This window comes from Hyaena hyaena, unplaced genomic scaffold (genome assembly GCF_003009895.1).
Source record: "Hyaena hyaena isolate Hyena2069 unplaced genomic scaffold, ASM300989v1 scaffold_572, whole genome shotgun sequence".
NCBI classification, from domain to species: domain Eukaryota; kingdom Metazoa; phylum Chordata; class Mammalia; order Carnivora; family Hyaenidae; genus Hyaena; species Hyaena hyaena.
Genome location: NW_024081210.1, coordinates 509,358 through 523,509, shown reverse-complemented (window position 1 = coordinate 523,509; position 14,152 = coordinate 509,358). Strand labels below are relative to the sequence as shown.

General features: G+C 40.9%; 1 protein-coding gene across 2 annotated transcripts in view; it reads left to right on the top strand.

The window, feature by feature from the left end:
* The window catches only part of INVS (inversin), a 165,222-nt gene that overhangs the window by 79,099 nt on the left and 71,971 nt on the right, over positions 1-14,152 (top strand). For both annotated transcript variants that reach the window (XM_039256576.1, XM_039256575.1), the window contains exons 4-5: positions 9,132-9,305; positions 13,176-13,343. In XM_039256576.1, coding sequence (XP_039112507.1) covers positions 9,132-9,305; positions 13,176-13,343 — 342 coding nt within the window. The remainder of the gene's footprint in view (positions 1-9,131; positions 9,306-13,175; positions 13,344-14,152) is intronic.

Sequence of the window (14,152 nt, the reverse complement as noted above, 5' to 3'; positions counted from 1 at the left end):
TCAATCAAGTGGTCATTATGGATGTTTATGATCTAGGACCATGTCCATCAAACAAACCCAGGTGGCTGAACCAGAATTAAAAATTAGAATCTCCAAGCCCCCTTTTGGGTGGGATGCCATACAGGCCCTCTACCAACCAGGCCAGCCTGAGATAGCTCTTAGGGAAAAGAAATAAGCATCATAACCAGGAATGGGCAAAGAAGAAAACCAAATATTCAAAATAGGTATATATAATCCCCACTCCTTTTATTCTGATTATTTACCAGGTGGCTGCCCTGAGGATATGAGCTCTTTCTAGGGCCACATTCAGTAGCCTAAATGCCTCTCTCAGGTGTGTGGACCAGGAGGAGGTAACAGGTAAAGTCAGAAACCTTTTAGAGTTTATTTTGGAGGAGGCCATGCCTGCTCTCAACAATTTTAAATTCTTAAGGGTGCTAGAGAGCATGGGATGCCCATCAAATACCTTAACTTTTGGCACATTGTAGAGTGGTCTTTGTGACAAAAGGCACACCATAACCAGACTGCGACAGTCAGATGGTCTGGAAATCCCAAAACATGAAATAATTTAGTGTCAGAGGCCTCAGTGCTGTGGCTTGTATAAGCTAATCAAACTGGAACAACAATACCATAACCTTGAAAATGTCAGGTTATAGTGAAGCATGATGGTGAAGCATGAGGTGACCTTGGAAGGAGTTGTCAAAAGTCATTGCAAGGAATGAGCAGGAGCAATGCCCTGTTAACTGGCTTCCTTCATCGCACACACAAAAATAGGCCTACATAGAGAATATACAAGCCTGCTATGCAGTGGTAGCTTCTACACCAAATTCCTATCTTTTACTTTGTGCCTAGTCTATGATGATGGATTCATCGCCATGTTTAGTACAATGATGGATGCAGATGGTAAATGGCCAATGACCTGGGCTTATTCAGCAACCTGATTCCAGTTGGTCTTATAAGAGAATGAGCCCTCACTATGGGCATCTACATGAGTGACCCAAGCTGTTTAGTTGGCAGCCACAGTTGTTTCCATAATTTGTAGCCGCAAAGAGGAGTATTTTTAATCTACCTCCATATATAGTCTTCCAGGTGGCAGATAAGATGACTAGAGCATTGGCAACAACCCAAAAGGTAGTAAAAACATGCCCCTTCCTTAGTAGTATTGTCTAAGGTAAAAATGTTGGCTTTCTCTGGGCTGACTTGCCTTTACTGTAGTCAGTCTTCCAGAGTCATCATTGAGGTTGGACTGCCTCCCAATGGACACCATCAGGTTTTAGCCAAATTATCAGTAAACCAAGCCAAGGCATTCAGAGGAAACTCTGCATCAAGGGCACTATTAAGCCGGGAGCTTTGCTTCAGACAGTGGCTACCTCTATGCCAGTGCTTTATCCTGATTGCCAGACAAATAAAGCCACAGCCAGGATTAGGTACATGGTGCACTTGGCTCTGTGCTATTAGGCAAGTCTTTGCATTTACTTTCACTTTTGAACAGCTGCTCATTCCTCCTTGTTCTCACCATTAGTTTCCATGTTAGGGATTCCTTGGCTCAGAATCCACAACCACGTTGCCTTCAGCTCACTGTCGCATTGTCATGCTAACATCCCTTCCTCTGCCTGCCCAGAGAACAATGACCAGAGACCAAGGCAGCATTTGGGCAGCTTGTTTTAGTTCTACTTGTCACCACTGAGATTCATTAACAGATAGGACAGTGGGATCTCTTACCTCCTCCGCCTTGCCCATAACTTGGGTACCATCTCAGAGAGTCTTCTCATCCCTGAGCCTGGCCTGCAGGGCCCTTGTCCTTACTCTTCAAGCAAACTATATCTTTGTCAGCATCCCTTCCCCATCACCTGTACTGTCAAGGCTTGGATTTAATGTTGCCCTACTTTTTCCTTTAATGTATGCTAACTCATACAAGGCAATAAAAAGCTTTATTACTGATGCCACAGTGACATGAGCACTTGCACGCTTGCGTCAGTTTCCCTTGTCCCCGAGAACTGTGGCAGCAACACAGAGAGGACCCAGGTGGATCCTAGGCATGCAGTGGGTTTGCATGACATCTGAGAAATGCTGAGTTTGGGGAATTCCCAGACTTTAGTGTGTGCTAAGCAAGCCTGCTCCTTTTCTAATGTCCTGCAGGACATTAAAGTCCTTCAAGAGCGCTGGCTGCAAACCCAGCTCTGAGGAACAACCTCAGTAAAGAGGAGTCAAGGCCTTGCATTCTTGGCATACCCAGTTAATACAGGCAGGGACACTCAGGACCCATGGCAGATTGCTTCTCCCAGCATTCCTGTGGTATTTCCAAGACTCACTTGTGTCTGCAACCATTATAGAAAAGTTTGATATTATGAGATCACTGATATTTGTGCCCTAAATACTTCCCAGGGATAGTGATTCTTTTTAAAAATTAATATTGTAAAATGCCTTGAGAGTTTATAAATATATAATTATAGCAACATCATTGGAATTAATAACAAATCATGTTTCTATTATTTCCATTTCAGTTGTAAATAATGTATATTTTGGCACATAATATGATTAGGATTTAGAATGAAATATGGCAGAATGCCTACCTTACATCCATATGTGCTATTTCATATACACATATATAGTTGTAATATTTTCCAGGACAAAATTATGTACGAACCTATAAATGAACAAAAAAATGTAGTGAACATTTGTATACATAGTGAACAACTGTTTTCTCTTCAACTACACCGAGAGTAAATATAAATTCTAAGGAAACAGAACAAGAATGCAAAGATCTTAATCGAGGAACATGTAGGTCCCAGAGTACTGTATTGGTTTGGGGAAATTATCTGTTCTCTTTAGTGTTTCAGTAGGGAAAGGGGCTGCTACAGGCAGGGTTAGCCAAGTCTTTTTTTTTTTTTTTTAATATTTTTATTTATTTCTAGGAGAGAGAGAGAGAGAGACAGCGTGAGCAGGGGAGGGTCAGAGAGAGAGGGAGACACAGACTCTGAGCTGGCAGTCAGCACAGAGCCCGACGCGGGGGTCGAACCCACAAACCGCGAGATCATGACCTAAGCAAAAGCTGGAAGCTTAACCGACTAAGCCACCCAGGCACCCCAAAAGGGTTAGCCAAGTCTTAAGCGTTGGAGTCTATTAAAGTAATTGTTTCAACTGAAGAGAAAGCAAATAGCAAAGGTTCCAAGGAGCCAGATATAGAAAGTATGGTAGCCATTTGGAGAAGAACAGTAGAGGTAGGGAATCAGAATGTTTTGAAGATCAGCTGCCAGCAGTCCAGAAGTTAATGATTAAGGCACTTACCAGAACAGGGAGCAGTCTTGTAGAATATGATTTCAGATCCTTCTGGCTCAGGAAGATACTCCCTTTTTTCCCACTGAGTGAAAAGTGGTCACATTAAAGCCGAGAAAATACTTAGAATTGGGGGGTATTCTTTACCTTCATATGGAGCTATAGCTTTAGAGGAAGCCCTTTGTCGAGACAAGGGGCAGGGGCAGGACAAAAATGAAGCCTCGGGCCCAGGAAGACCTCTCTCGTATCACCGGAGATCGGGCTGCAAGAGAGCATTATGAGAACAGATTGTTTGTGGGCCAGGAGCGGGTGTTAGCAGCTGCACGGGTGAGAAAGGAGAGGGAGAGAGAAAAGAAAAACAATAGCAAACAATCTTCTCTTTATTTTTTTTTCCTTTTTTAAAAAATGTTTTATTTTTTTCTGAGAGAGAGACACACACATACAGCATGAGCAGGGGAGGGTCAGAGAGAGAGGGAGACACACATTCTGAAACATGCTCCAGGATCTGAGCTGGCTAGCTGGCTGGAACTCGAAAGAGAAGAACAATCTTCTCTTTAAAATGAACCTACAGGGGCGCCTGGGTGGCTCAGTTTGGTTAAGTCTAACTCTTCATTTCGGCTCAGGTCCTGATCTGACGAACCATGAGGTGGATCCCCTCTGTGCTGTCAGCGTAGACCCTGCTTGGGATTTCCTCTCCCTTGCTCTCTGCCCCTCCCATGCCAGTGCACACACTCTCTCTCTTAAAACAAATAAACATTAAAAAACATTTGTTAACGTTTATTCATTTTTGAGAGACCGAGAGAGACAGAGCACAAGCAGGGGTGGGGCAGAGAGAGAAGGAGACACAGAATCCCAAGCAGGCTCTGGACTCTGAGCTGTCAGCACAAAGCCTGACACGGGGCTTGAACTCACAGACCACAAGATCATGACCTGAGCTAGTCAGATGCTTAACCAACTGCGCCACCCAGGTACCCCTAAACGTTTAAAATTAATAAGTAAGTAAGTAAGTAAGTGAATAAATAAATAAATAAATTTTAAAAAATGAGCCTGCAAAGAAACATTCCAAAATAAATGAACTCTAATGCTAGGAAAGCTAGCAATATCTTTATTCAGATCATGAATTCATTCCTAGCTGAAGAGCAGAAACAAAGCAAACAGACAGTTCACACAAAGAGAGAAGATGTTTGCAAAACCAACCAAGAATTAGTATCCAGAATATGTAAATAACTCTTACAGATCATTAAGAAAAAGACAAAGAGCGAAATTGGGAAATGAGTAAACAACACAAAAAGGCTATTCACAGAAAGAAGCAAATGGCCAATAAACATATAAAAACATTCCACCTCAATCAGGAAAATGAAAATTAAATCCATGGTTAAAACACAATTGTGTATCCATTTTATTGGTAAAAGTTAGCAAGTGTGACAAAACCAAGTGTGGCGAGGATGTGGAGAAATAAAAATTCTCATACATTCCTGGTGGGAATAATAGGAATCGCTGCATTAAAGAGCACTTTTAACTCAGCAGTTACAGAAATGTTTGCACATTTACCAGGAGACATGTACAAGAAAATTGTCCAGACGGTATTGTCCGCAGTAGTGAAAAACGAGAACTATGCTAAATATTCCTCTAGAGAATAAAGAAATACAGTTATTTTCATATGACAAAGTACTTTCTCCAGTGAAAATATATGAACCAGAGCAACTTGGATAAATCTCAACAAAGCGCTACTTTGAGAAAAAAAGGTGGCATGTGATCATAAAGCACTATTTATATAAAGACTTAAAGTATGTTATGTAAAACAATACTCTGTAGCTTATGGGTGTGTACATGTGTAAGAAACAAAAGCATTCATTGGAATGGTAAACTCCAAATTCAGGATAGTAGTTTCTAAAGAGGGAGAATTGGAGAGGGGCACAAAGGGATCATTAACCATATTGATTCTGTTTTATTTCTTAAAAATAAAAAATCTAGGGGTGCCTGGGTGGCTCTGTCGGTTAAGCAGACTTCGGCTTAAGGTCATGATCTCATGGTTCAAGGGTCAAGCCCCACATCGGGCTCTGTGCTGACAGCCAGCTCAGAGCCCGGATACTGTTTCAGACTCTGTATCTCCCTCTCTCTCTGATCCTCCCCTGCTCACACTGTCTCTCTCTCTCTCAGAAATAAATAAAACATTAAAAAAAATTTTTTTAATAAAAAATCTAGGGGCACCTCGGTAGCTCAGTCGGAGAGCATCCAACTTCTGCTCGAGCCATGATCTCACGGTTTGTGAGCCCAAGCCCCACTTTGGATCCTCTCCCTTCTCTCCCTGCTCCTCCCCCATTCTCTCTCTCTCTCTCTCAAAAATAAACCTTAAAAATAATAATAAAAAAATCCAGAGGAAAATATCAAGTTATTTCACTCAATTCCCATATTATTGTTATTAAAGTTAACTGGCCATATGCTTTTTTTAAAAAAGGAGTCCATTTTAGAGAACTGGACAGACAAAAAATATAAGGTTAAAAGTAGCATTTTGGATTGATAGATTTCCTAGATTCCTTTCAAGTGGTGTTCTCCAAGTCAGAGAGCTTTTTTTATCCTCTTTTACCTTTTTAGATATTGTAGTCCTTTTCCTATATTTAGGGGAAATCCGAATGTCAATCATTTACATCACAGAGAAAAGAAGCTCTTGTTAATATGGGAAGATTAAGATGAGGATTATGGCTACCTGGCAAAAGTAAAACATCTTATTCAGTGTTTCAGAGACATTAGTAAATGTTTTTTCACTTCTGGGATGTAACAGACCAGAGCATATCCTTTTAGCGACTAAATCAGGACTTTAACTTCAGCTCTTTCAACTTGTGCTCACTACCATCAGTTTTCTTTTTCTTTTTTAATATTTATTTATTTTGAGAGAGGGAGAGAACATGCATAGAAGCATAGGGAAGGGGGCAGAGAGAGGGGATAGAGAGAATTCCAAGCAGGCCCCCGCACTGTCAGCACAGAGTCCAACGTGGGGCTTGATCTCATGAATCATGAGACCTGAGCTGAAATCAAGTTGGACACTTAACTGACTGAACCACCCAGGTGCCCCCCTACCATCAGTTTTCTTAAGAATATATACTTTTTTATCTATTCTCTCCTGCACTCCCACTGTATACTATTCAGTCAGAAATTATAAAAACAGACCCCAAAACGGTGTTCACATGAGGATCAAATTCGGTGTGCCCCTGAGAGATGGTGCTAAAAGATTAACTTCCAAATCCTCCTTATTCTTGCATTTAAGAATAAACCTGAAAACTTAAGAAGTCTGAGTTTTAAGCAATACTGAGGAAACACTTAGACATTTTGTTTACTTGTTTTGTATTAAGAGGGCTTTATAGGAAGCAAGGTTGGCTATGATAGGGGTTCCCAGTCATACAACCTTCAGAAGGTTATCAAAGTAGCTTCCTGTCTCAAACTGGTATCTTCCTCTTTTCCACTGACACTAGATATATTCTCCTGATTTTAGCTCTTAGAGTTCTCTGCCGCCTCTGCTCCTTCTCAGAATTGAACTTGCATACCCTGGGCATCTAATAAATGCTTGTTCATGAGACCAAGAAGTTGATGGTGGTCCAAATGTATTATAGTGTTTCTAGTCCCAGCATTTATAGATAATATCTGTTGTGTCTTTGCCTTTGGGAACAGAAGCTGATATCTCCCCAGGGTTCCCGCTGAATTCCTACTGGGTGCGCCCTTATCGGTCCTATGTCATCATTCTCTGTAGGTAGAGTATAGGCATCTTTCTCAATGTAAAAAAATAAAAAATAAAAAACCACTATTTATGACATTCCAATTATTTCCGCTTTTACTTGTCCCTAACCTTGGCTCCCTCCAGAATTGCTAGCTGAAGTGTGTGTGCTAGGCATGGTCAGATCTTTCTATCTAGATGCCCTCAATCATGGGCCATTCTTGTGTCTACTTGATTGGCTACATTTTGTTGCCTCCTCCACATTGGAAAACTGTTCATAATAGAACTAGCAAACATTTACTGAACATTTACTTTGTGCACTAAGCGCTCTACAGATATGATCTGTATCATTTCATATGCACAATCATCTCAGGTGCTCATATTATCCTTATTTTGCTGATGAAGAAATAGAGGCACAGGAAGATACTTTATTTCACGTGTAAAACCTTTCCATGATACTTCTGTGAGGAGCAAAGATGTCATTGCTTTATAACAAGACTCAATGAATGTTTTTTGAGTAGGTGAATAAGTAAATATTATCACTTAGTGCGCCGTGTTTTCTATAGGTAGAATCCCCAGAATGATGTAAGGTGTAAATATACAAAGCACTGTGTCTGTAAGTCAGTAGTCACCCCCACCGACCTATTCTTGTATCTTTCTTTTTCTTTCCCTTTTCCTCTAAATTTCAGAATCAAAATGATTGTCTGATTGAATATCTTTAAAAGGTCATGATGAATTATTCTGTAATATTTGAAATGTTATGCTCAGAAAGGTCAAGCTTTATTTTTTGGTGAGAAGTACCACATAGATTTGTTTCTCCTGGGCACCATTTCTTTTTTCAAAGAAAAGATGGCAAGAGATTTAGAGCAGAGTGCCCTCTTGAGGAAGTTTTAGCACCTTACTTCTCAAAAGCTGGCACTGGATGGCATGAGAAAGCCAGATGAACAATGCTCCAATAAACGAAACACTAAAAAGGAAGAGTAACCAAATACCAGAGTCTGAGAATTAAGATTCTTAACTATTATGACCTAATATAGCAACATTAAGAATTTGTAGACAGAGAAACCTCTGGAAGGTATTTTTAAATTAATTAATTTATTTTTTAATTTACATCCAAGTTAATTAGCATATAGTGCAATAATGATTTCAGCAATAGATTCCAGTGATTCATCCCCTATGTGTAACACCCTGTGCTCATCCCAGCAAGTGTCTTCCTTAATGCCCCTTACCCATCTAGCCCATCCCCCCACCCACAACCCCTGAAAGGTACTTTATTTCCTATTATTTACTCAGTCCTTCAAGTAAGCATCCATGTTGTGCCAGAAGCTATGCCCAGCACCATGCTCAGTAAAACACAGTCTGTGCTATGAAGCTTAAAGCTCGTGAAGGAGATCACAGGGAAGGGAAATAAACAAATATATGTAACTACAAACTGAGCAAAGTACTATGAAGGAGATGGGAAGGTACTAGAATAAAGCACAACAAAAATAAGTTCCAATAGAAGTGGCCAAGGAAAGCCTCCCTGGGAGGAAATAATTGAGCTGAGTCACTCTGCTTTTTGGTCCATTCCAAGTCTGCTCATCTAATATAGACAGCCCGGTGGACACTTTTTTAGCCTCTGGTTCTTATCTGGGGCCCAGCCCTTGAGCTGAGTTGAGTCCTGTCTCTGCCCCTGTGGGTGTGAGCAGGGAGCCATCATCCTTCTGCACCTCATTGTCTCTCTAGTTGGTCCCTGTGCCTTAGAGCCTCACACTCACCATAATGGGGGGAGGGGCTGCTTAACTAATAAATGTCTTCTTACTAATACTCATAGCCTCTCATGGTAGAATATCAACACATTATGACGCTACACTTGATCTTAGCCAAAAGGCCGAGAAGCGATCACACATTATGACACTAAAAAAAAAAAAAAAAAAAAAAAAAAAAAAAAAAAAAAAAAAAAAAAAAAAAAAAAAAAAAAAAAAACATTTCCGATAATGTTAAGGATGTAGAGGATCTCAGAAGATGAAAAGGACAGATAATGCTGACTGCCACTCTGCTTTGAATAGGGAGAGATAAGCAGGCATGAAGCAAGCAGAGAACTTGACCATGTTGTAGAGTTTGATTATACTGAATTTCTTCTTACTGTTTCTTTTTTTGATTTACTTAGGGAAATTATCGTTTCATGAAACTCTTACTTACACGCAGAGCAAACTGGATGCAAAAGGATCTGGAAGAGATGACCCCTTTGCACTTGACTACTCGGCACAAGAGCCCAAAGTGTTTGGCGCTTCTGCTGAAGTTTATGGCACCTGGAGAAGTAGATACACAGGATAAAAACAAGGTAAGGGACGGGTGCCTGGATGGCTCAGTCAGTGAAGGGCCCAACTCTTGGTTTCAGCTCGGGCCACGATCTCATGGTTCCATGAGTTCAAGCCCCACATAGGGCTCTGCACTGATGGTGCTGAGCTTTCTCAGGACTTTCTTTCTCCCTCCATCTCTGTTTCTCTCTCTCTCTCTCTCAAATAAATAAATAAACTAAAAAAAAAAACCAAAAAACAAAAAACCAAGGTAAGGGACTGTCAAGATCAGGAGGCAAATAAGAGCAAAAAGCAAATCCACATCCTTTTATGATGTGAATCCTCAAGGAAGAGTTCCTGCTCATACACATGGAGGAACATTTCCGTGTCTCCATCCTCCCCAGTGAAAGATTTCACTTAAAAGGGCAAATTTTCTTAACTCCTCTACACTTCCATTTTCTCATATGTGAAAAGGGGATGATAGGGTTGTTGAAGATAAAATGAGATCCTACATATGAATAGGGTTTAACACAATGCCTAGTGCATGATAATAAAATAACACTCAATAAATGTTAGCTATACAGTAAATATTATTCGTTTCACTTTGGCTCTGCCATCTGCTCTGGCACTTGTTGCCAGGATCGGTTATATTCCCAGCTCTTGAATTTTAACATACTGTACACGCCAGCCACTGTTTTGACCAGTGCTTTGATCGTTCTTTACAGGGGAAAAAAATGTGGTGTTCAGTTTGACAAGCGCAAAAATCTTCTTCCTTTCCGCCAGGCGCCAAATCACGGAGACTTACTACCTCCAGCACACCCATGTGATTAAACCTCCTGGGATTAAACCTGCTGGGCTCATGTCCAGTGTCCCTTTCACTGTCCTTCACAGGCTCTTCCTGTACTTTTCGGGATTTGTTCACCCGTGACTCACACAATCCCGCTTTCTGAAATCAACTCTGACCTTATTTTACAACTACAGTAAACCAGTATTTCTTAACTCATACCACGTTTGAAGTGCTAATATTTCACTGGGAAAGCCCTTTGATCAGTCCACAGAGCCCCATGAATCACTTACAAAGGCACAGGTGTCTTTAGGCACCATGATGTCTTACACAGTATCTTCTAGGAACTCTCCGCTATCTTCGAGTCCTCATCTGTTCTTCTGTTACGGAACAGGGACGGGAGGTTATCCAGTCAGACAGATGGAAAACGGATCTGCAAGGTCCAGGCAGGCACAGAGAGGAGAGCAAGACAAAAGCTCAGCAGTGATCCTCAAACTATTAGACAGGAAGGATCTGTTTGTGTGTGTGTGTGTGTGTGTGTGTGTGTGTGTGTGCGCGCATGTGGTTTTTTTTTTTAATTTACAATCTGTCACAGATCTGAAATTTTATATCATATATTAAAACTGAACAACAAAAAACCCCAATGAGATAACACTTCACACGCTTTAGGATGACTGTTAGTACCAAAACAGAACATAACAAGTATTGGTGAAGACGTGGAGAAATTTGAACCCTCTGCAGCGCTGGTAGGAATGCAAAATGGTGCAGCCGCTTTGGAAAACAGTATGGCAATTTCTCAAAAAATTAAACATGGAACTACCCTATGATCCAACAGTTGCACCTCTGGGTATAACCCAGAAGAACTGAAATCAGGAATGTGAGCAGATATTTATACACCCATGTTCATAGCAGCATTATTCACAATAGGGGAAAGATGACCACAATCCCAATGTCCATTGATGGATGGTTAGAGAAACAAAATGCAGTCCATGCAATGGCATATTATTCAGCCTTAAAAAGGAACAAAATTCTGACACACGCTACAACATGGATGAACTTTGAAGACATTGCCAAGCGAAAGGGTGGGAATAGGTGGAAATTGGGAGTTATTGTTAAGTGAGTATGGAGTTTAGTTTAGGAAGATGAAAGAGTTCTGGGGGTGGAAGGTGCCAAAGTTGCACAGCAGTGGGAATGTGCTTAATGCCACTGCACTGTACATTTAAAACTAGTTAAAATGATAAATTGTGTTATGTACATTTTATCACAGTAAAAAAAAAAACTAGAAAAAATTTGTTTAAAGATGTAGAAAGTACAATCCCAAACTTTGTACTATTCGGTTCAACAGACCTAACGTTACCTTTCAGGAGTTATATTCAGAACAAACATAACATAGCAAAAGAATTACAGAAACCGTATATGTTTTTTATTGAAAATGTGTCTGTAGGGGCACCTGGCTGGCTCAGTGAGTAAAGCATGAGACTCTTGATCTTGGGGTTGGGAGTTCAAGCCCCACATTGGGCATAGTGCATACTTGAAAAAAAAGAAGAGGGGTGCCTGGGTAGCTCAGTCCGTTAAGCATCCGACTTCAGCTCAGGTCATGATCTCGTGGTTTGTGGGTTCGAGCCACGCATCCGTCTCTGTGCTGACAGTTCAGAGCCTTGAACCTGCTTCGGATTCTGTGTCTCCCTCTCTCTCTGCCCCTCTCCCACTCACACTCTGTCTCTCTCTCAGAAATAAACAAACATTAAAATTTTTTTAAGATAAGAAGAAAAAGAAGAAGGAGAGAGGAAAAAGGAAGAAAATGTGGCTCTAAGAAATTATTTGCTATTATATTTGTGACTGGTTTTGTTCTATAGTCATTACTAAATAAAAAGTAATGAGTGACTCTTCATATTAAATGCCCATAGGTGCACTGTACATGAATACCACATATGTCAACATTTAAAGTTTTTAGTGTAACAAGTGAGCTTCATTCCTACTGGCAAATGATCTGATTCTAGATTGGATTAATGACACTGCTATTCATAAGGGGTAACGTACAGCCCAACCATTTCTTTGTGTTTCCTCAGTAACTCTTCAAACACAGGGACCATTCTTACTGTGGCGTATTGACAAGAATGGCCTAGGGGATTTTGAAGCAACACCAACAAGTTCAGAATGTTCATTAAAGATTTTTCTTAATGTTTATTTATTTTTGAGAGAGAGAGAGAGAGAAAATGAGTGGGGATGGGGCAGAGAGGAGGGAGACACAGAATTTGAAGCAGGCTCCAGGCTCGGAGCTTTTAGCACAGAGCCCAACGCCGGGCTCGAACTCACTAACTGTGAGATCATGACCTGAACCAAAGTTGGATGCTCAACCGACTGAGCCACCCAAGTGCCCCTATTTCTTTTTCTAAGGAAGCTCCCTACCTTAGAAAAGGCTCAAGGTCATGACCTCAAGATCAAGAGTTGCATGCTCTTCCTACTGAGCCAGCCAGGCACCCCAGCAGGATGTTCATTTTTAACGTTTATTTTCTAAAATAAAGCAAATATTGCTGTATCTTAACATCAATAGTAGGTCTAACAATTCATCCTATAAAATTATAGTTAAATTTAGATTTGTACTGTGATATAAGAAATGGATTCCAGATCCATGACTTCCTATACATGGATCTTCATTTTGATAGACACTGAAATGCAAAACATTCTAGCAAATTCTTAAAATGCTTGCTGCGATATCAAGATCGTTACTTACTTTGTTGATAATTATTCATAAACCATCGGGCTGCTTTTCTTTTTCTCGTATTACCACTGATTCATACCTGATGACCTAAGTGCCTGTCACGATTAGGAGGTCAGATTCTGAGTTCAGACGGCCTGAGTCAGAATCTCAGTTCAGCCACTGACTACGTTTATGCCCCTGAGCAGATCGCTCACCCAGCTTGTGCTCCCTTTTCCCACCAATTACGTGCAGATTCCAGAGTACTCATCGCCCAGAGTTGTCAGGATGATGACTGTATGAGGTAAAATAGAGAAAGTTCTTACAACAGTGCCCGTCACACAATACAAGCTTGGGGGAAATCTGTTGTGTTGTTACCGTTGCTCTTGCTACTGTTGTTGCTGTGTTTGTGAGTCTCTCGCGATTTTGCAGCAAACCGCCCTGCATTGGAGTGCTTATTACAATAACCCGGAGCACGTGAAGCTGCTCATCAAGCACGATTCCAACATCGGGATCCCCGACGTCGAAGGCAAGATCCCACTTCACTGGGCAGCGAACCACAAAGATCCCAGTGCTGTTCACACAGTGCGATGCATCCTGGTGAGTACGGTGGTGCTGCTAGACCTGGGCGGCCTCCCGACAAACAACTTTTTTGTGATGAAATAGCCAGGATCTGAAAGCATATATGTGACACACAAATTATGAACCAAAAGAAATACCAGAGTCATGTGAATCCGTCACTCAAGAAACAGAACACGGTAGTGCTGCTATGCTGCTGTTTAAGACCACGCAGAATTTTCGATGTGCCGGTTTCCAAACACATTCTCTCCACCTGAGCCATACTCACCCTGTCCCCCATCAACTACTTTCCTGAATTTGTGTTTATCCTTCCTTGACTTTGTTTGACACTTGCGTCTATTAAGCACTGCGTAGAGATAATATTGTAAAATATATGTTAAGACATAGAGAATACACGGGCACCTGCATAGCTCAGTCCGTGGAGTGTCCACCATTTGATCTCAGGGTCATGAGTTCAAGCCCTGTGTTGGGCGTGGAGGCTCCTTGAAAAAAAAAAAAACAAAGTTGTAAAGAATATAGAAACTACAAATATTCATGTACTCATCTCCAAGTTTAAGATCAAGTACATTAACCGTTACCTTTGAAGTTCCCCGGGTACCTCCCAGCACCATTCTGTTCTTCCCCTTTCTCAGAGGCAGCCACTATCCTCAATTATGTGTTTATCATTCCTGATTCTCATTATAGTTTTGCCACATATATTCATATCCCTAAACACTAATTGTTTCATTTTTGATGTTTTTGAATTGTGTAAACATGGAATCACATTGAACATATTCTTTTGCAACATGCTTCTCTTGCTCAATATTATGCTGGTGATTTTATCTTTGTTG